Genomic DNA, 23,114 nt, shown 5'->3' with positions numbered 1-23,114 from the left:
TTTTTAACAATATCTAGTGATATCGATTTCATAATACTGCTTTGTAGCTTTACGAATCTTTTGTGTTGATTCAGTGATTCGGATCACGTGTAAAACCGTCAAACTGCTGAAATCACGTGACTTTGGCGCTCTGAACCATTGATTCGATTCGTAAAGCTCAGAAGCTTCATGAAGCAGTGTTTTAAAATCGGCCATCACTAGATATTGTTAAAATGTTATTTTGTTTTTTTTTTGGCGCACCAAAAATATTCTCGTCCCTTTTTAATATTAATATTGTACCACTGTACTCATATGAACTGATTTAAATATGTTTTTAGTACGTTTATAGATCTTTAGAGAGGAAGTAGCCTACCATTGCTGTCTATGCAGGCCTCACTGAGCCATCGGATTTCACCAAAAATATCTTAATTTGTGTTCCGACGATAAATGAAGGTCTTACGGGTCTGGAATGACATGAGGGTGAGAAATAAATGACTATATTTTCATTTTTTGGTGATCTAACCCTTTAACGTGTAAAATTGACTCTTACAATAATTAGCCATCTTTTACTATTTGTTATTAAAGGCATTTTTCTTAATACATCGATAAGAAAAATGGTAACCTTTTAAAATATTATAAAATGCTACTTATTTTCCCTTGCATTAATTAATTGAGTAAAACAATGTTAAGTGAACATCATTAACATACTGAGGATGTTGCAAAAGTAACAAGTTCATATAAAAGAGTCTCAGGATTCACAGCTCATTGGGAGTTTCTGTCAGATACACTTGGGGTAACATAAGCCTTTTTGTTTACAGTTGCAGCTCAATGGATAGGAGGTGTCCAGACATTATACAGTCACTACTGAGGAATTCAGGTCACAGTGACTTGTGTGACAGGTTTTTCCAGCCATGCAGAATTTTATAATGCACTTCAAAGTTAAAGGCATTATTGTAGTCACATTGGGCTGACATTTAGAATAATACCCCTTACAGAAGCAACAACGTCTATACATTGCTTTTTTGCTAACGTTATCCGCTAATAGAAGAGACAGGATGAGTATCAATGGGAAGCACGTGGCTCTCGGCCAGCAGTACAGATCTGGAATAAGCATGACTGTAGATCAGAATTACAGGGCACCGATGGGAGTCACAATGAGCCTTTATTTCTGTGTCACATGGTTTGTGATCATGGGATAGGCAGGCTTTTCTATGCCAGATCCTGCCATAAATCATGCGTACACACAAACAAAATATAACAACAATGTAATAGAAATGTTACGCTCTGGAACATAAATACATTAGAATGTAAGACTGTTATGTCATTTATTTTAGCCCAACGAATGCTGAAATCTGAACAGGTAAACTGTTTAAAAGGTCACACATGGTTAAAAGAAATGGCTGAGCAAGTAACCGACCCTTCACGTTCTTGTTTCCGCAGTCTTCTGTTGTCTTGATGGTGTTATGTAAAGATAAAATGCAGAATCTGGGGGAAGATACACTAAATTTGTTCATTATGATATGACTCAGAGAGACTACACAGTTATGTTGTAGGCATAAGTGTCAAGTGTATCAACAGATGCTTCTTTCTTCCACGATGCACATCTGAAGGCTACATTATTTTCCACTACTATCTCTCTCAGAACACTGACAATTTGAGTCATTCACTTGCTACTATTTAGGCATGAAATGATTTTGCCGGTATAAAAATAAAAAGATGCAGCTTTTTATTCGTCTTATAAAAGAAATAGCTTTTGCAAACATTTAAATGTGAAAGATCATGCATGTTTGGTCACATTATCTGAGAACTGCATCCATGCTGGGGCATTAGCCTAGTAAAAAAACGAATAAACAAACTGATAAAGAATATTCTATTATACAACATGCCTTTACAGTGAAATATTTGCAAAGGACATGTGACTAATGTACAATTATGTTACTAGCATTATGAGTTATTTTTAAAAACATAATACTGTCCTCTGAAGTGTGACATGTCAAACTAACATGACCGCACAGGCTCACAGAAACTTGATTGCGCGGTTACGGACCAATCAGAAAAAACGCACCAGTCGCTGCAACCAATCAGGTACAGTCCCTGCAAGGTGCATTCTTTTCATCGTTATTTTTATTTTTTTTTAAGGTTGCTCGTTTTTTAAGTGTTTAGCACGAAATACTGTAAAAGATACAGCGTCTTGGATGGTCTGCGATTTTTTTTTGCGTTCTTGGAAATAATCTATATATCAAAAGGGGTGTTGAAATGCTCTGAGGAGGCAGCGCTAATAATATGAGCAGCAGGGACCTTTCGCTGTCACAGGCAGTCTGTTTTTGTTGATAACGCCAGCAGCCGTTCAGGAAGAAGACACTGAGGAATTAATGCGTATTTAAACAGCAACACAATCGTGTTGGAAATACACTAAAGAAAAATGCGAGGCCTTGGACACTTTATTGCACTTTTATTTTTTCCCATTGCATTTTGCGTGGATTTCCATGTGGAACCAGGATCCTTTAACGCGCACCGGGTGTATGTGAAGTCTCCAGTAGCCGCCAGAAGTCTGATCAGGACGGGGACGGATGCCTATATTTCTCGGGTCCGTCGTCACATCCAGAAAAGAAGCGCTGATGTGTCAGACTCCTGTAATGGTTTAAAGGGATATGAGAGCAAGTTAACTAGCAACACTCACAACGTAAGTTCACTCGAAGCACCGTGCAGCTTTATCTCAAAACTAGATCTTCACCTAACCCTAGACAGTGTTTTTAACAACATATAGAGTTCTTATATATGTATTCATTAAAACTAATTACTATGCATTTTTATGTTGCTAACACTTATTTGTTTGTAGGCTACTTGTTTAATTGCTAGTGAGTAATTCAATAGTGACCATACGTAGGATGACTTGTATCAAATGCATTTGTATTAAGGACAAGATACTGGTCACAATTGTATTACTTACTAAAAACTGAAAAACTAGGTACTAGTAACATAAAAATAGATACTAGTTAGGAATACGTGTTTTATGTTTTTATGCGCATTAAATATTGAAATAGTCCATGTCATATTTGTTTATCATATCATGTCATATTTGTCATATTCGCATTCAAAGTTCTTGCAAAAGTACTTTAGTTCTGTGAGAAACATAAATGTAAATACTGTAAAATGTGATTACAAATGCAAGTTTTATTTTTTATTAGAATTTTTTTTTAAATTTTTATTATCTTCTTTTCTGTTTTTATAACTATAAAATGTTGATGGTTGTGTTTGAACTGTGTCCTTGACAGGTAGGTGTAACTTGGCTTGCAGCAGTTGTAGAACCAGTTAAACTGGTATTACAACCTGTTTCATATATTTTTCTCCCCAAATAGCTATGCCTTTCTAATGCATGTTAAGTTTCGCTAAACCATATCATTTATAATACAAGCAAGTATAAGTCTTACAGAATGGAACATACTAGTCATTGCAAGATAAAATGACTTCCTTTTCTCGGAAAAAAAAAATGTGGTTGCTTCTTGTCAGATGAGGTGAACAATCGAGGTGTTTGAGGGTTGGTTAAAACTACACCTTTTTGAAATATCAGCTCATCTCTACTTAACCAACCTTCTCATTAACTTCCTCTGTTTATTACTCACAGATGCGTCAACCTTTTTTTTTTTAAACAGTTCTGCTGTGTTCTGTCTTTCTGTAGAAAGTTATTATAAATACAATAGTGGTGATAGAAACTGACACTGCTCTTAATGACCCAAAGTGTTTTAGGATTATACTTGTACTGACTTTTTGGCCTTTGTATAGCATTTGGGTATATGTTCAGTTCTAGACTGGGTTCAGAAACGCTAGATGGGATTAGAAGATTTAACTGTTATTTAAAGGGACACAGATGCAGCCCAGAGAAAGAAAGTGAAAGTATTTTAGCTGTTCTCCTCATTGTATAGGTGCATCATGGATATCAGCCAGAGAAGTGTTTTAAATGAGAGAATACAGTCAGAATTTATTTTTTTCACACTTCCATTTAGCCATTTGTTATCATATGACTCACATTGACTATGAAAGTGTATAGGCACCAATTTATGTGACTTTTCAAACAGATCAATGTTATATTTGTGAATTAATTTTATACATCAACACTCCCAGATTCTGTTGATAAAAAAGGTTTGTCATAATTACAGCAGAAATACCAGAGGAAATGTCCAATATATATATACAGCTATGGAAAAAATTAAAAAAATTTATTATCTTAATTTTTTCCATAGCTGTATATAAACAGATGTTGAAATGATAAAACCGTTGTTTTGATATGTCATCTTCAGTTTCACAATTAATTTCTACTTTTTCATCTCAGTAATTTGTCATATTCATTGTGCTATTTTCAGTTTCATGGTTAGGTGTTGTGAGTATTTGTGGGTGTAGTTGCTAGGTTTCTGATTCAGTTTTTGTTTAAGGTTAGCATGTGTTTTGCATAGCCTGAGGATAATGTCTTTCTAGGATATTCGATAATAAAAGCTTTATTGTGTTTGTGAAAATTCTTATATTTAGTCCATGATGGTAAACCTTTCAGTATTGTTTTTATTTAATATTAATAAAACATGTTTCTTTCAGTGGACTTTTCCAGATATCAGTGGATCTGTATCTCTGGCCTGGGTGGGGGACGGAACTGGGGTGAGTTTCGCTTTTGATTCATTATGTGTACACACTATCATACGCTTGCTGTTTTGAGATGAAGTCTCCGGAAGAAACTTCTACCATACTAAAAATACCATTCAAGGTTAAATGAGGACTTTTTTATCTTTAGGTTTAAAATTAGACTGTTTGTGTAATCTCCGAAGATCTCTTTGGCTGTTCGCAGGGCTCACAATGAAAAATAAACACATCTATCAACATGGCCAAATGCAAACTCATAACCATTCTGACCTTTCTCATGCCCACATTCAAGTCGTGAAGTCTTGTTTTTTACTCTGACCACAGCTTTTGTGCTCTTTACTGCAATAAAAATTACATACACTACTATTCTACTAATTTTGGTGTCTATAAGAACTCTTATGCTCACTAAAGTTGCAATTATTTGATCAAAAAAACAGTAAAACAGCAATATTGTGAAATATTATTACAGTATTTAAAATAATTGTTTTCTATTTTAATTTATTCATGTGATGGCAAAGCTGAATTACTCCAGTCTTCAGTGTCACATGATCCTTCAGAAATCATTCTAATATGCTGATTTGATGCTTAGGAGACATTTCTTATTATTATCAATGTTGAAAACGGTTGTGCCACTTATTATTTTTGTGAAAATCTTGATACTTTTTTTTCAGGATTTTTTGATGAATATTAAGCATGTGTTTGAAATAGAAATCTTTAGTAATGTTATGAATGTCCTTGCTGTCACTTTTGATTAATTTATTGCATCCGTGTACTGATTTCTTTGGAAAAAGAAGAAAAAAAAAGTGCTTCTTAGAAAAGATCAAGCCTGGAAGAATCAGAAGTTGGCCATCATTTTTTTTGAAGGTTTGTATCAAACTGTATGTAACTGTCTCTATGTCTCAATCTTAGGTAGTGCTGGCCCTGACAACATTTCAGATGCCATTAGTCTTCCTGCGATTTGGTCAATCTAAACTGTATAGGAGGTGAGTGCTGGTTTGAATTGTGTTTGTTCTTGTAATACCAATGTAGTGTTTGCTTTACTCCATGTCTTTCTCGATCTTCCACTCCTTGTTACAGTGAAAACTATGGAAAGTCGTTTGAGGATGTCACAGACCTCATCAACAACACCTTCATCAACACTGAGTTTGGGATCGCTATCGGTCCGGAAAACTCTGGCAAGGTGGGCAAGACATGTCAAAAATCCAGTGTTTCAGTAGTTTCTCTGATACGCCCGCATGGGCTGGGGTGCTGAATCAGTTTGCTATGTTAAAGATGAACTGAACTGGCCTGTAGACACTTAAATGCAGCATGTCAATCAAAGTAAAAATAGACTAATTGAACTTTCTTTTCTTTGCTGATGTTCCGATACTCAAAGCAATTATACGGATGTGTGACGGCGCTTGAAAGTACGGATTTTCTTTCCCTCAGGTGATCCTCACAGGAGATGCTTCTGGAAGCACTGGCGGCAAAATTTTCCGTTCAAAAGACTTTGGCAAGAGTTTCGTCCGCACAGATTTGCCCTTCCACCCTCTAATGCAGATAATGTACAACCCTCAAAACACTGATATGCTTGCAGCCATCAGCATCAAGGTGAGAGCCTATCAAAATTTGTGTTATTTCTTTACAGATTAAAACTTCAGGGCGTCAAACAGAAAGTTACTAAAAGCCGTTTGATCAGTGAATTTAATAAGTGTAAATTTCCACAAAGTATGCATCATGACCACATATTGCATTTAAGTATTTAGTTTATCTCATAGTGAAGTTCAAAACTGCCATCAACACATATTGGGTGTCCTGAACTGAGTTCTTCTTTTGTGCTTGTCTAAATGATATGCTAGCATATTAATTCTTTCCACGCCATTGACAAGATTTTCCGCCTTTTACAACACATCAGTTTTTCCGGCAAGCCATGCTTTCACTGTTATATGGTAGAGGGCGCTGTTATGGATCTTCTGAAATAGTACAGCATCTCTGCATCCAGAAACAAGCGAAGAAAAAGATCTGGGTAGCCCTGCGTTCCATTTGGAAGGGCTCATCCCTATGCCCTAATCCCTTCAAAGGGTTTACCCTCCGGAGTGAGAGCTTCGAAGGGATGAAGGGTGTAGGGGTAAAAAAAAATTCTTCTTTTGGAACGCACTTCTGCGTCATCTTAACGAGACAGACAAGGAGGAGTAGATTGTGCAAGCTGCGTCCTTTGTTTAACGTTAGTTTATTTATTTATTTATTTATTTATTTTAGGTTTATCGTATGTAGGCTATATTGTATTTATGTATTTTAAACATTTGAATGGACTGATAAAGGGAGCTGTAAAGTATTTTTGTTGAAGTACAATGACGTTTTGACCATAATAATGTACCAAATCTAACTCGTATAAATATTACAGTAGTACAGAAAAATATTATACATACCTTTATAGTTAAAATCGACTGAAAGCCTATTCATTTTTCCCATAGACTTTTGGAAAATCGCAGAAAATAAGCTCTGCGTTTAACAAAGGGTTATGACACTTACACGTTTTGTCTATCAAGATAATCTTTACAAGTGAACACAACATTTATAGATTTTGAAGCCTAAATAAAGTCGTCAGATATAAAAAGCTAACAGTAGGCTATAAACGGACTACAGCACACCATGGTCGCGGATCAACATCACCACCACCAAGCTTCCTCAAACTTTATTTAGAAAACAACTTTATTTAAAAACATGCCCACTGATTATGATCTGCGCTGTGTATGAATACTTATCCACTTTTTCATGAGAAATGTTGTCCAAATGTCCCATTTTTAATGATGACGTCTAAAGTCCCCGCCAAAGGAAGTATTCGCTTTTAGCAACATGTTAGCAACCGCCGTTTTTAAGACACAATAAAAGTTAAAAAAATCACAAGTGGGTTATAACTGGTGTGTTTTATGTCATAGATCAAAACGGGAAAGTATTTAGAGGCTTTATTTACCACAGACCTTATTTCAGGCGATTTAGCAAAAATCCATTCAAAAAACCATAGACTTTATGGTGATGGAACCGGAAGTCCTAAAATGCTAACTCGCTTCCGGGTTTTGCCTACAAAAACACGTCATCCCTGGGGCACTCTATAGGAGTTTTTAATGTACACTGCCCTCCAAAAGTTTGGAAACACCCCTGGCAAAGTGTGGTTTTGGACAATATCAGCATAAATCCTTATCATTTTTTGGTGCAAATACATTAAAATAACTTGACATTATCATTGAAGACCAGCAATAATAATTTTCATTTTGATTACATAATAATGGCAATATATACATGTCAAAGTCAGACATGCCCCTTTGCCGGCTGTGATGCCTGGTTACTGATCTAAACTTGGCCCAGGTTTGTGAAAGATTTTTGGGTCAGCACACCTTAATAGCTTCAACAATGGATTGCCAGTTAAGTTTAGAATACAATGAACCAATTAGAACTCAGTTTATGTCGGATAGCTGCTAATGGTGGATATTTTGTTGAATAGAAAATTTAAGATTTTTCTATGTATTATAAACTGTATGTAGTAAAATATGTTTTCATAGTTTGTGTTGTCCCTTATCACTGCAAAATTATCACAAATTAAAAAGGATTCATGCCAATATTGTCCAAAACCCCACTTTTCTAGGGCATTTCCAAACTTTTGGAGGGCAGTGTACAAGTAAGCTAATGTGGTAACGTTATTTAAGTAACGTTATTTACTTAATCTATGTTTTGATCGATCCAGACGTAGTTTTTGACAAAAATGTGATTTTAAGCTTTTTTTTTTTTTTACAAGATTTTTTTAAAGTGCTGATAAAAAAGAATGAATGAAGCTGGAAGAAAAGAAAAGAAAAGAAAAAAGAAAAGAAAAAAAAAAGAAAAAAAAAGCAGAGGCTCTGTTTTTTTGGTTCATATATTGACTGTTTATATGTCCATACAACTAAATAATCTGGGGGCCATGTAAGTTGTGAATGTGATCAAAAATGCTGATGCTGGCTGGCAGGGAAAGATTTAAATATACCTCTTGTAAATATTTGCTATTCACTTCCTTCTCAAGTATAGTTGTAAAAACAAGAACATATACAAGGCAAGAAAAGATATATACACAGAGATATACAGTACATAGTTATTAGTGTAAATGCTTTTTTCCCTTACATGCATTTCAAGTGGTACTTTTGAACATTAGCATATCATCTAATTGCTGTTGTTGTTTCAGAATGATCTCTGGATCTCTAAAGACTTTGGTACAACATGGACGAAAATTCATGAGATGGTGTGTGTGGTGAAATGGTAAGAACTGTTAATGATCTTTTAACTTTGTATTGTATGTTTTACTGTTTGACAAGTCAGTTTGGGGAGTTTTGTATTGTCTTTTTAAGGCTGCACATCCAGGACACACAAAAACACAAACATGCAAATACGGCCACCATGGCAGCAACACGAGACATTCTCTGCTGAGTCACTGTGTTTTTCCACACGGCTCAGCTTTCAAATGTCCGAGGACGCTCGGCTGCTCCAGATAAATTGCTGCATCAAACTTCAGTTGGATTCTCCTTTTTTTTTTTTTTGCTTGAATTCAACAGTCCCTGGTTTATACATTATCAACAAGGAAGCTCATTTGCACAATTAATGTTTGACCAAGGGAGTCGTTTGGGCACACTTTGGTAGCCAGAAAAGTCAAACCAAAAACATGTTGTTCCTTTTACGCAGATTCTTTTAAATGAAAATGTTTTTCATATTCAAATTACAGCACAAGCTTATTCAGAATATGCTTACGTTGTAATTTAAGGAAGTATTTCAATATAAGCGTACACCAGAGTTTCAGAAACATGCACCATTCAAGCTTAGACACTTTATCAACTTTATTTATTATATCTTGATTATTTAAACAACAAAGAAACAAAGAAAATGAACAGCATGGAAATAAAGAGCAAAAGTGAGTGATAGAAATTTTGAATTGAAAATGGATTCTTTTCATTTTTAAACAGCCTGGGATGATTTAGAGTGATCCCACAAAACATCTCAGTATTCATCAAATTGGGATGTTTTTTTCTGTTGTTTTCCCACCACAAATAATCTCACATCCTTTTTCTTAAAAAAAAAAAATCACCTCAAACCGTTATATTGTAATATTGTGATAAAAGAAAACAAACTAACTTATATAATTTCCTAACTAAAAAAAAAAATGGTAAGTTTAATATTTTATCCTATATATTAAGTATAAAAATGTGCTGGATGCAACATTACATTTTAATTTTAGAAACTGTTTTCAGTTATGTTGCAACCTGAAAGCTCCTCAACCTGAGTCACTCCCTTAAGTCTTATCTTAATAAAATGTCATATGATCTGTGACAATTGTAGATATCCTGTTACAACAATGCCATGAATTTTAATGGAGAATCTCTGTGCAACCAGCTTCTTGTTTCATTGGTCATACGTTATCTATAAATAGAAAATATGGTTTGTGTGGTGATTGTCATAAACTGTCTCCTTCCTTGACTTTTTAGTGTGCAGCATGTTTGTACTTATGCTGTAAAGTGCAAACAAGTGACTGATCCGAAGTGAACTGATCTGACTGCTGTTGTTTTATGAGGTCTCTTGAGTTTAATCTCACAGATCAATTCTCTCTTCCTCATTTCCACAGGGGAATGGATAGTCTGTTCTTCTCAGCCAACCTTAACGGATCCTGCTGTGAGTAATATTTATAGCTTTGTTGATCTAAGGTGTGGTGATATCCGTCCTGTCGCTAAGTGTTTAATGATTTATTATGTGTGTTTCTGTTTGTGCATCTTTGTGCATTAGTTACTGTATTAAAGCTGAGTTATTCTAATTCTGAAATGAAAGATCTTGAGATTGCCCTGCCAACATTTTCTGAAATATATATATTTAAGATACACACTACCGCTTAAAAGTTTGGGGTCACTGTTTTTTTGTTGTTGTTGTTGTTGTTTTGAAAGAAATTAACTTTTATTCATAAAGGATGCATTACACTGATCAAAAGTGACAGTAAAGAAATTTATAATGCGACAAAAGATTTATATCTCAAATTGATGCTGTTCTTTTTGTTAACTTTATATTCATCAAAGGATCCTGAAAAAAATGCATCTTAAAATATATAAATTATCACAACTGTTTGCAACATTGATAGTAATAAGAAATGTTACTTGAGCAACAAATCAGCATATTAGAATGATTTCTGAAGAATCATGTAACACTGAAGACTGGAGTAAAATTCAGTTCAGCTTTGCCAATACAGGAATAAACTACATTTTAAAATATAATAAAATAGGAAAGAGTTTTTTCAAATTGTGTGTGTGTATATATATATAATATATATATATATATATATATATATATCACTTTTTTCTATAACTGCTATCTTCTTTAAAAATAAATATATAAAATATACATTACCAGTCAAAGTTTGGAAACATTACTATTTGTAATGTTTTTGAATGAAGTCTCTTATGCTCATTAAGGCTGCATTTATTTCATAATAAATACAGAAAAAACAACAATATTGTGAAATATTATTACAATTTAAAATGATGGTTTTCTATTTTAATATACTTTAAAATATAATTTATTTCTGTGATGCAAAGCTGAATTTTCAGCATCATTACTCCAGTCTTCAGTGTCACATGATCCTTCAGCAATCATTCTAATATGCTGATTTGATACTCAGTTATTATCAATGTTGAAAACAGTTGTGTTGCTTAATATTTTTTTAACCTGTGATACTTTTTAAAAGGTTAAAAAGAACAGCATTTATTCAAAATATAAACCTTTTCTAACAATAGAAATCTTTACTATCGCTTTTTATCAATTTAACACATCCGTGCTGAATAAAAGTATTAATTTCTTTCAAAAAAAAAAAAGAAAAAAAAATTACTGACCCCAAACATTGGAACGGTAGTGTATATTGTTACAAAAGATTTCTATTTTAAATAAATATATTTTTTAACTTTTTATTCATCAAAGAATCCTGAAAAAGTATCACAGGTTATAAAATAATATTAAGCAGCACAACTGTTTCCAACATTGATAATAAATCGGCATATTACAATGATTTCTGAAAGATCAAGACTGGAGTAATGATGCTGACAGTTCAGCTTTGCATCACAGAAATAAATTATATTCTAAAGTATATTAAAATAGAAAACCATCATTTTAAATTGTAAATATATTTTACAATATTATTGTTTTTTTCTGTATTTATTATGAAATAAATGAGCATAAGAGACTTTGTTCAAAAACATTAAAAATATTAATGTTTCCAAACTTTTGACTGGTAGTGTATATCCTATATTTTATATGTAGAAGGTTTCAGCAACATTTTAATGTTGTATAAAAAATATATTTTCATTAACTGTTATTTTCTTTAAGAATAAATAAGTATATTTACAGAACAATAATTGAATATATTATAATTTGCAATAATTGCTGGAAATTGCACACCTATAAATTCATAAACATTTTGCTGCAACATAATGGCATAATGGCACAAAAAGCCCAAATGATTTTGTTTACAAAACAAAAAAGCACAAGTACATGATCAACAAATGTAAGTCAGAGTCACAATATAGCAATGACAATCCTGTCATCTGGCCCAAAACTCTCTCGCACTGACCCTGTCAGCGGCTATCCTTATTTCTGAACCTAACTTGAGTAAAAGTGTATACTTTCCTTTTCATGATGTTTGGCAATGTGTGCATGTACTTTTTTTGCAAGGTGATTGCACCAGTGTCAGAGGGGATGATGCAGCACCATGTGAGTGGTGTTGCTCAAGAGTTCATTAACACTGTTTAAATAAAGTATTGTTAGAATTTTTTTGAATTCGAATTCAGCATCCCACAGTGGATTTGAGTCAGCAAACCTTGTGTTATTGCTATAGAAAAGCACAACACCACTGCGGCAAGAAATACAGGTCTGGGTAATGTTACCTCACTGTTTGTTGTTTTGTATTTTCAGTTGATAAAGGGATGCTGGTGCTGAGGAAGTCAGTTGACCTCGGTGTTAACATTAAGACAGTCGCCGAGAGAATCTACTCATTTGGGATCGGCGGACGCTTCCTATTCGCTTCAGTTATGGCTGGATCAGGAAACATAATGCAGACAGCGTCAGAGGTGTGTGTGACAGTGCACCCGAGTGTGAGTGTATATATTCGTGAATGTGATGCTTTAACTGTGTGGATGTTCTTTAGGACATTTTACGCGCAATACATGTGTCAATAGACCAAGGTGAGACATGGAACATGGCGCAACTTCCTCCTGTCAGTCATGAGCAGTTCTACTCAATACTAGCAGCCAATGATGAAATGGTCTTCATGCATGTGGATGAACCAGGAGGTCAGTGTTTCTTTTTGTTTTATTTAACGTAACCATAATACATGTGCTTTCAGCTAACACTTCCTGTTGTAGAAACCATCATGCCACATTACTGTATTGAAATATATAATATAGTATGAAAAACTTTTATTGGTTAACCACTGGCATTTAGTAATATCAAGGAGTGAAACAACATTAAAAAAATACAACATTTTGATTTGTTCTTGTACTTTATAGACTTTTAACTGTATTGTGTTTGTTTTTTTTTCCCCAGACGCTGGGTTTGGCACTATCTATGTGTCAGATGACAGAGGCACTGTGTATTCCAAGTCTCTAGAACGCCATCTGTATACAACTCCAGGGGGTGAGACAGACTTCACGAATGTCACTTCCCTCAGAGGAGTCTTCACTACTAGCGTGCTGGCTGAGGGTATGACTACTTTCTACAAAAGACGGATATACAATTATAGTCTGTGTGTATTTAACCTCAGATTACTCTAGGAGGCCTGTATCACTTGGTATGCTTTAAATCAATATGGATTTAAACAGTTTCTAAATAGCAGCTTGCAGTTTACTTTCTAAATATACATTTGAATATGAATATGATAATTAAGATTCTATACACTACTGTTTAAAAGTTTGGGGTCAGTAAGATTTTTATAAATATTTTTGACCAAGGCTGCATTTATTTGAAATAAATACATTTAATCAGTAATACTGTTAAATATTATTACAATTTAAAACTATAAACTGTTTTGTATTTCAATATATTTTTAAATATAATTTACTCCCGTGATGAAAAAGCTATGATATATTAGTAATGTTTTTCTATGGCTTTAGTTTTCGTATAATAACCACAAGTTTTCAGCAGCCATTACTCCAGTCTTCAGTGTCACATGATCCTTCAGAAATCATTCTAAAATGCTGATTTGGTGCTCAAGAAACATTTCTTATTATTCAATGTTAAAAACAGTTGTTGATATTTTTGTGGAAGCTGTGCTACTTTTTTCAGGGTTATTTGATGAGTAGAAATTTCTCAAGAAGAGCATTTATTTAAACCAAAATTTGGTAACATTATAAATGTCTTTACTGTCTCTTTTGATAAATTTAATGCATCCCTACTAAAAAAAACTGTATATACATTTTTAATAAAAATAATTAATAAAATAACCAATAAAAATAAAACTAAATGTGAAAACATGAAATTAAGGATTTTTTGAAATGTCAGAGTAATTTTTGTGTTTCACTCTATTTCTCTTTTTCTGCTGAAGACAACTCGGTACAGACAGTAATATCATTTGATCAGGGAGGAGAATGGGTTCCTTTGAAGAAACCAGAGAACAGCAAGTGCGATTCTACAGCCAAAGATAAAGAAATGGTAAGAATCACTTTGAATGGAAGCTGTGATAATTGGACAGATATGGCAAAAAAGTTAAAATCACTGAGAAGTCTACCTCTAACAGTATGTTTATTTACTTACCTTGTGTTGTCTTCCTCCTGTGCAGTGTAGTCTGCATATTCATGCTTCATACAGCACCTCCATGAGGCTGAATGTTCCCATGCTGCCTCTGAGTGAACCCAATGCTGTGGGACTCATCTTGGCTCATGGTAATGCATGCAAACGTTTAGGAAAATTCCAAAGTGCAATTCAGTTCTGTGACAAATTGTAATATCTTTATTTTATTTTATTTTATTTTATTTTATTTTATTTTATTTTATTTTATTTTATTTTATTTTATTTTATTTTATTTTATTTTATTTTACTTTATTTTATTTCTTTTTACTTTATTTTATTTTATTTATTTTTTACATTTTTATTTTATTTTATTTTATTATTTGTAGTAACAAGTTGTAAAACATATAAAAGTAACTAATATGAAATTATATGAAATAGATACAAGAAAATTAAAGGTGCAGTAAGTGATTTCTGAGAAATTTATAATAATTTCTGAGTTATTTGAAATCAACCCAAACAAACACCCTTCATTGCTCGGTCCGCCAAAATGCACAAACGAAATGCAGGAGTGGATGGCCGCTCCTGTGCTGGACAGCTGTTCTAATATTAACATGTCCTAAAGCTCTTGCTTGATCATAGCTCTTCTTTTTCCAATAGAATTCCTCTGACTTTTTTCTTTTGTAATGTCTCTCAGCCATCACTCAGCTCGGTCCGATCCACTTTCGAAAGCGTTTCTCAGAAATCACTTACTACACCTTTAAATATAAAGTGTGTAATAATTTCTGCGTCACCAAAGAGAATTGCGAAAATAATGACTTTCAAATAATGAAACTTAAAAGAAGCTATCCCGCTTACTCTTTTTCAGGCAGCGTAGGTGACGCTATCTCATTATTGACGCCTGATGTGTACGTGTCTGATGATGGAGGCTACTCCTGGCAGCTGGCTCTGAAAGGGCCGCACCACTATGCTATCCTGGATTCAGGAGGCCTCCTGGTGGCCGTGGAGCACAACCAAGCCAAACCCATCTCTGAGATTAAGTGAGCTTCCTTTAGTTCTTGAGACGAAACCCATACAGTTGGCTTTTATACGGCCGGTTTTCCACGCTAACCCGAAGAATATGATAATATTTCCACATGCCGAGTGCCGGTACTCATTGTTTCTGTGTCTCTCAGGTTCTCCACCGATGAGGGGCAATGCTGGCATGTTTATAAGTTCACCAAGACGCCAATGTACTTCACAGGGCTGGCCTCAGAGCCTGGTGCCCGCTCAGTGAATGTCAGTCTCTGGGGTTATGAAGATGCTATGATCAGCCACTGGGTAACTTACACCATTGACTTTAAAGACCTGCTGACACGTAACTGTGAGTGACCAGTTCTGTTTGAACCACACAAAATCAAAGGCATGTTGAACTTTATATAATTGGGTTTAGCACAAACTAATCTTTCTGTTTCCCAGGCATCGCAAGTGATTATGTCCAGTGGCTGGCGCACTCTGATGACATCAGCGACCCAGAAGATGGTTGCATGCTGGGTTATAAGGAACGATTTCTGCGTGTGAGAAAGGACTCTGTGTGTTGGATTGGCAGGGATTACATTGTCAACAAGCAGCCCACACCATGCAGATGCACACTGGATGACTTCCTGTGGTGAGTGGGAACCAAAGTTATTATAGCGTTGTATTTTCGAATTCTACTTTACAATTCATTTTAGTTTTAGTTCATTTGAATGGAATGGATTTTTTTTTTTTTTTTTCAGTTTTATTTATTTCATACATATTTTTAATTAATTTTAATATATTTTATTTCAGTTTTGGTAATTCAGTTTAAGTCTAAAATTTCAGATGACACTTTTGGACATATTTTCAGTGCAGTCGTCGATTTATCTCATCCTCCCGCAAATAATCAGAATGCTATTTTTTTATTAGTTGGCCCGCCCGACCCGCAGATTATCCGCAGTGTCCATGAATATAACCGTGATCCGCATATCACTAACACACATATTACTAACTATCAGACGACTTCACAGTAATGCAAAGATGGCTCGATGATTAGGAAAACAAAACAAAAATGATTTAGTATGTTTATTCATTTATTTTATTTATTTGTTATATTTCATAATTACTGTTTTTAAAGGATTAGTTCACTTTCAAATAAAAATTTCCTGATAATTTATTCACCCCCATGTCATCCAAGATGTTCATGTCTTTCTTTCTTCAGTCGAAAAGAAATCAAGGTTTTTGATGAAAACATTCCAGGATTTTTCTCATTATAGTGGACTTCAATGGGCACCAAACAGTTTAAGTTCTTCTTCTTCTTCAGTGTAGACGCTGCTAAGTGTATTACTGCCCTCCTCAGGTCAAAGTTTGAATTAAATTGTCATATACAATATGCTAGTGCAAGTATATAACAATTAGTTCAAACTTTGACCTGTGGAGGGCAGTAATACACTTTGCAGTGTCTACACTGCTGGAATTCTAATAGAAAAGAAGAAGAGAGCTAGTTCAAGATGAGCATTTATTGTTAAAATGTATATAATTTTTAATTTTTTTAGAAAATGAGTGATGGTTTCGCTAGATAAGACCCTTATTTCTGGGATAATGTAGAATGCTTTGAAGCTGCAATGAAACTAATTTTGACCTTCAACCATTTGGAGGCCATTGAAGTCCACTATATGGAGAAAACTACAGGAATGTTTTCATCAAAAAGCTTAATTTCTTTTCAATTGAGGAAAGAAAGACATGAACATCTTGGATGACATGGGGGTGAGTAAATTATCAGGAAATTTGAATTTGAAAGTGAACTAATCCTTTAACATCTTTTTTATTATTTATTTTATTTTAGTTTCTAAAATGTTTTTAAATCTGTAATTTTCATGTGTTTAAATCTTTAATTTAGTGATTTACCCTATTTTGAATGCTTCCGTAGACATCTGTGTTTATATCTGAACTGTACCGGTATGTTCCAGTGTGATTTTTGTCAAAGGTTTGATAGACACAGGCGAATCGTTGTCATTTAGGAATGAGATCATGTGGATGTTTGAATCGAGATCTATTATCAATTAATCGTGCAGCTTTTTTTTCAATGTTTTCAAATATTCTCTTCGTTTCTTCTTAGTGACTTTGGATACTACCGTAAAGAGAACAGCTCGGTATGTATTGAACAAGCTGATCTCAAAGGCCACGATTTGGAGATCTGCATCCACGGGAGAAAGGAACAGCTACAGACCAGTGGGTAATGCACTCTTTGGATTATTCTCCATTGCTTGAAGACTAAATCTTCGTCTTCTAGTTGACACTTGAGAGTCAAGATTTTTCATTTGCTTTATTACCTTACATCTGGTTAGCAGCACCTGCTTGCTTCTTGATTTATTAAAAGAGCTCTAAAAAACATGCTGATTATAATTCATTTACAGGTACAGAAAGATTCCAGGTGATAAATGTGAGGGAGGAGAACAACCAAATAGAAAGGTGATTGACCTGAGCAAGAGATGTGTCAGCGACCTGCTGGAACCTCAGCTGCTGGTGAGACTGCATTTACCCTGCTGTATATTACTAGTTTAATAATTCAGACAGGGGTTCAAATGTGTCACATAGACAAAATAAATATATATAGTAGACCACTCTTTTGAATATAATACATTTTATAATACTTTTAAGTTGATTTTTGTCATTTTGGACTTTAACAACCCCATTCCCCAGTTTCAGGGATGAAAGATACAGGCAAAGAGCAACATAAGGTTTAGAAAATAATGACTAATCTTTGGGTGAGCTATCTCTTTAAAGTTCTTGTTCTCATGCAAGTGTTAAAGTCACAATGAAATGGTAGTAGTGACAGATCTTTTTATAATAATAATAATAATAAAAACTGTATAAAAATATTTATTTGCCGCATTATGCTATTTTAAAGGTTCCTAATGTTGTTTTGGAGGCCTCTTTTATATGTTTATATGCACCCAAGGTCAAAACTCTTTCATTTTATCATATACATTGCACATCATCTCAAAAAACGGTTTGTTCGAAGATTCAAGATACATTTACAGGACAACGATGTGCTAAAAATGGAAAAGCTTTTCCTTTGAATTTTTTAGCGGATTTTTTAGCAGATGACATCATTGTGTACCATTAAACACGCTGTATTATGAATTTCAGGCCAGTAGTTGGCAAAGCAACTTTGTAAAGAAACACTACGCACCTATAGACTGAACGCGTAATGCGCATATGCATGACGTCAGCGTTTTCACAAATTTGGGTTTTTGTAGTATACACAGAGATGATAATAGTAGCGTTTTCAAAAACTTGAACTTTGAAATCCCTTTTCAAAAGTTTTTCTTTTCAGGCCCCCAAAACGCTGTTGCCGTGTAAATGGGCGGCCAAAATGCATAAAAAGTTATGTTTTTAGTAGGGATGTCCAGATCCGATCACATGATCGGAAATCGGGCCCGATCATGTGGTTTCAGACTCGATCGGAATCGGACATTACCTCCCGATCAGGACTCGGATATATATGTATTAGGGGTGCAACGGTTCTCTGTAAAAAATCGAACCATACGGTTCTCCACTTACGGACCGCACTTGCACTGCGGTCCATCTCGAATGACGACGCATCTATTGGTTAATATGGTTTGTTTAAAATAGCAACTTGGAATACAGACAGAGTTCAGATAATGTATGTTTCAGTCGATGGATGCGCAAAACGTTACAACAACGATAATCAGAAAGCGTGGACAAAACAGTCACTCTTTGTAAACTGTTAACTGCGAGTGCCGTCTGCTCTAATGTCCAGTCATTTACGCCGTCATCACCCGGGTGTTGACACACGTTGCTGTCTGTATTTAAACTAACTCGTTTAAGCCTTGCTGATTTAAACCTTAAAGAACAAGACGCGAAAGAGAACCCGCACGCGCTGTGAGAAGATTTCTGTGCGCTCATCCGAAGCGCGCACACGCTTATTCCAGTCAGCGCGCAAATACTGAGTTCTCTTTCACGCCTTGCGCTTCGGCGGCCACATTCATACAAAAATTATGTCAACATGCCCGTCCTAGCGAGTATCCTAGCAAACATAGTCGGTTATGTCTTAAGTGAACGTATATTAGCCGAGAAAGACAGCGCATGTGGAACAGTAGGCTATATGTACTGGATCGTGCATGTCTTAAAGGGAAAACAACTATTCCTGCTGCCTGTATTTAATGTTAAATCAAACAACAACGAAATTACTCACTGCTCTTGACTGAATAGTTTTTGTAACTTCAATAATGATTAATCTTTATTTATTTTATACAGTAAAGATAATATATATTTTATATTTGATTACTATTTGAAAACCGAATACCTGAAAAACCTGAAAAGCACTGTTCCTGGATCTGTTTTTTTGCTCTTCTTTATTCTTTTTTATGTAGGCTATTAAGTATTGGATCGGGACTCGGTATCGGCAGATACTCAAAATCAAATGACTCGGACTCGAGGGCAAAAAAACGTGATCGGGACATCCCTAGTTTTTAGTTGAAAATGGTGTCGTGCAAACGGCCCCTTAGTCTCTCTACTCACCTTCTTTCTGAGAACCTACTCTGCTTTGATTGGTCAGGCAGCCCAGTCTGTTGTGATTGGTCTACCGCTTAAATTGCACGTTGAAAAACGAAATGCCTATTACCATATCTGAATTTCAGCTCCAGAGGCTTCCTCAGCGCTTGATACACAGTGATACGGACTATAACAACAGCATCTGTTTTTTCCCCATATCAATTCCAGCACGAGTCCTTATCCTTTTGAAATACATGCAAAGTGGATTTACAGCACTGAAAAAAGCATCTTCTTGACATGTTGACAACATGAACCAATCTCTTCCAAGCCTCAGCTACAACTACAGTGCTTGAGAAAACCTCAAATATGTATGCACTGCTGTTTACCTTGTATCTCTGTAATCCACAGATAGGTCAATCCACCTCACATACTGCCCCTATCATTGCGATCGTCATTGCCATCCTGCTGACCGCCGCAGTGTTTGGGGTTGTGTTTGTAAAGAAGTATGTCTGTGGTGGAAGGTCAGTCTGTTCTCCAGACATTTTATGGGTTACATATAGATTTTTTTTAATGATATAAAATCAAATAAACATTCTGACAGTAATCTGTCTTGGCCTCAATATTTCGCAGGTTCCTGGTACACAGATACTCAGTCTTACAACATAATGCGGAAGCCAACGCCATAGACGAACCACTGGACACAGATGTGGCTGGAGAACCGAAGAATGATTTCCATGATGACTCAGATGAGGTACAGATTTGGACCATCTCACACTAATACATATACCTATATGTAATTTTCTTTTTAGAAAAAAAATGCAAAATAGTTGTATTGATCTTGCTAAATGAAAGTATGTTTTTGGCAGGACCTACTGGAGTAAAGCTGTGCATTAGATGAGCATATGGAGCTTCATTTCCTGTCATTCAGGCATTACTGCTGCTGTCTCTCTTCTAAAGCACAAACCAGCTGTCAGCTTTCTCAAACTTAATCTACCAGCTAATGTCATGCGCTTCCTGCTTCTCGACCATTGGGAGGGAACCTGGTTGCTTCTCCACCAATAGGAGGGCATTCTGATGATCCTATTCTAATGATAGAATAGTCTTGTGAATGTAGCTCTGCTGAAATTCTCTAAAGCAGAGAAGAAGTGTTTAAAATGCTGTATGTGGAAGTTTCAATTCTTTCTTCTGACATTGGGGTCTTCTGGGTGGGATTTTAAGGATCAAACCTTTGTTTGATGAGACTGTCGCTGGGGTACTTGTAAAATACTTGCTTTTCTTTTTATGTACAGATGCCCTTACATCAGAACTAGAGATATAGTTCATCCTCACAGTGATATCAGATTTTGAAATTGTTTATTTCAGCAGGAATTTCATTCAGAAATAGGAGACAAATGAATCATATCATATATGTGATGTTTAAAATACTGTGCTACTGAACCCTGACTGTGTTTATCACTAAAATGTGATCATACCTGCTGTCAAAGCTTTAGTATAATGTTACTGTAAGCAAGCAGGTACATTAATGAATATAGCAATAAAATGCTGAGAAACAGGCAATAGATTTGGCTTTACAAAAAAAGGGAGAATATATTTATAATTTTAAGATTATTTAGCTGAAACTGTGTAGCTAGGCTGTGAGTTTGATAAAGTGTGATTGTTATTTGGACAAATAACTGTAGAACATGGCGATAACATTGTGGTAATTGTAAATAAGCAACTGTCACACTTCAAATCAAGCAATTTCTGTGATGGTTAGGTAAAATTTTGTAATAATAAATATTTTTATGAACTAAATGATGCAGATGCATGTAAAATAGATCACGACTGTAGTTTGTGTACAATCTTGAACATTTTGCCCAAATCAAATTTTGTAGTTAAATAGTTTTCTTAGCTTTCAACATTTGTGGTTTCTTGCTTCTTGTATTGAAAGCAGGAAGTCTCATGTCATCATGCAGAAAAAGTGTGACCCTTTTTTTTTTTTTTTAACCATTGCGCATAGAGACGCCTAAAACCTGACTAAGTGTTTGTATGACAAACCATTAGTCGCAATAATTTTGCATGTGTTAATTATTTTCATGTGTGTGCAGCAACTTCAGCGAGGCGAGAACAGATCCAGTGGTCTTAAGTCTTGTGATTTCATTTTGGATATTCAAATGCAATAGATCAGTTTAGCACCTTTCCATTGATACTTCCTGTTTGCATAGATGCTTGATGTCTGATGCAGTGAGTTTTTTTTTTATTAAGTGTGTATTGTGCTATTTTGAAAGTTCCTAATGTTGTTTTGAAGGTCTCCTACAACAGGTTCACATGCATTCAAGGTCAAAAACGCCTATTACCATATCTGAATTTCAGCTCTGGAGGCTTCCTCAGTAATAATGGAATCAGTTTTTTCCATATCAAATCCAGTGGTCTTAAGGCTTTGACCGTCTGATTTGATTTTGGATATTCAAATGCAATAGAGAAATTTAGCACCTTTCAATTGGTACTTCCTGTTTGCATTGATGCTTGTTTTCTTTTATTAAGTGTGCATTTAAATATCAGTTCTACAGTTAATTTGGAGCCATTTGTTTCAACATCTCTAGCAGTTGTCTGTTTATATACATATATATACTCAAAAGTCTCATATTTCCTTAGAGGAAGACAATCTCCTTTGCAAAAATTATGAGTTATATATGATGTTAATAGGTATAAAAACCCTAGTGTATGTTTTGATTCAAGTGCCTAGCATGGAGGCAGAGCTTGTGCCTTCCAGTGAAATATAGATTAATTTAAAGAATTGCCAGTTCATAACATTGGCTTTGACAAACAGTTAATATTTCAGTTGATGAAAAGATCTGTATGAAATTTTATACAACAAAATAAAAACAAACATGCCCCTGAATGATTTAATACTTGTCTTACTAAATTGGGTTGCTCTCCATGCTTGGGAATAATAATAATAATAGATGCAAAGCAAATGAAATCTTAAGGTAAATGATTTCCATTGTGACAGTGATTTTATTTATATGAGGTGTAAAACTTTTCTTGCTGTGCAAAATCAGTGTACATATTAGTTGTGAAGCTCTGTATATACGGCAATTCCGACTTTGTATGTTATTTTTTGCTCTGTATATTTGGAACTGATTGTTTGAGAAATAAATTGATTTGTCCCACTGATTTTGTATTTTTATTGTGTTTAAGTTTGCTCATAAGAGTAAAAAAGCAAATGTGACAAAGTATACAATAAGCCATAT

General features: G+C 34.7%; 1 protein-coding gene across 1 annotated transcript; it reads left to right on the top strand.

Moving 5' to 3' along the window:
• Nucleotides 1–2,268: 2,268 nt before the first annotated feature.
• On the top strand, nucleotides 2,269–23,049 carry sort1b (sortilin 1b). The gene is made up of 20 exons (XM_067394977.1): nucleotides 2,269–2,662; nucleotides 4,567–4,626; nucleotides 5,518–5,591; nucleotides 5,686–5,788; nucleotides 6,037–6,198; nucleotides 8,801–8,874; nucleotides 10,229–10,275; nucleotides 12,556–12,710; nucleotides 12,788–12,932; nucleotides 13,186–13,341; nucleotides 14,183–14,289; nucleotides 14,417–14,519; nucleotides 15,233–15,404; nucleotides 15,540–15,727; nucleotides 15,823–16,012; nucleotides 17,480–17,596; nucleotides 17,778–17,886; nucleotides 20,290–20,402; nucleotides 20,512–20,632; nucleotides 20,748–23,049. The coding sequence occupies exons 1-20, from the start codon at nucleotides 2,402–2,404 to the stop codon at nucleotides 20,760–20,762; spliced, it is 2,472 nt and encodes an 823-aa protein (XP_067251078.1). The 5' UTR covers nucleotides 2,269–2,401; the 3' UTR covers nucleotides 20,763–23,049.
• The last annotated feature ends 65 nt before the right edge of the window (nucleotides 23,050–23,114 follow it).

Source organism: Chanodichthys erythropterus, chromosome 9 (assembly GCF_024489055.1).
Source record: "Chanodichthys erythropterus isolate Z2021 chromosome 9, ASM2448905v1, whole genome shotgun sequence".
Classification (NCBI taxonomy): domain Eukaryota; kingdom Metazoa; phylum Chordata; class Actinopteri; order Cypriniformes; family Xenocyprididae; genus Chanodichthys; species Chanodichthys erythropterus.
Note: the sequence above shows the minus strand (reverse complement) of the source record. Positions and strands in the feature narration are given on the sequence as shown.

Bases quoted from the DNA above. Each gene is read 5' to 3' on its own strand.
- sort1b (XM_067394977.1), top strand. From the start codon at position 2,402: ATGCGAGGCCTTGGACACTTTATTGCACTTTTATTTTTTCCCATTGCA. The intron at 8,875-10,228 runs GTAAGAACTGTT...TCATTTCCACAG, and splicing joins ATGGTGTGTGTGGTGAAATG to GGGAATGGATAGTCTGTTCT. The intron at 13,342-14,182 runs GTATGACTACTT...TTTCTGCTGAAG, and splicing joins TACTAGCGTGCTGGCTGAGG to ACAACTCGGTACAGACAGTA.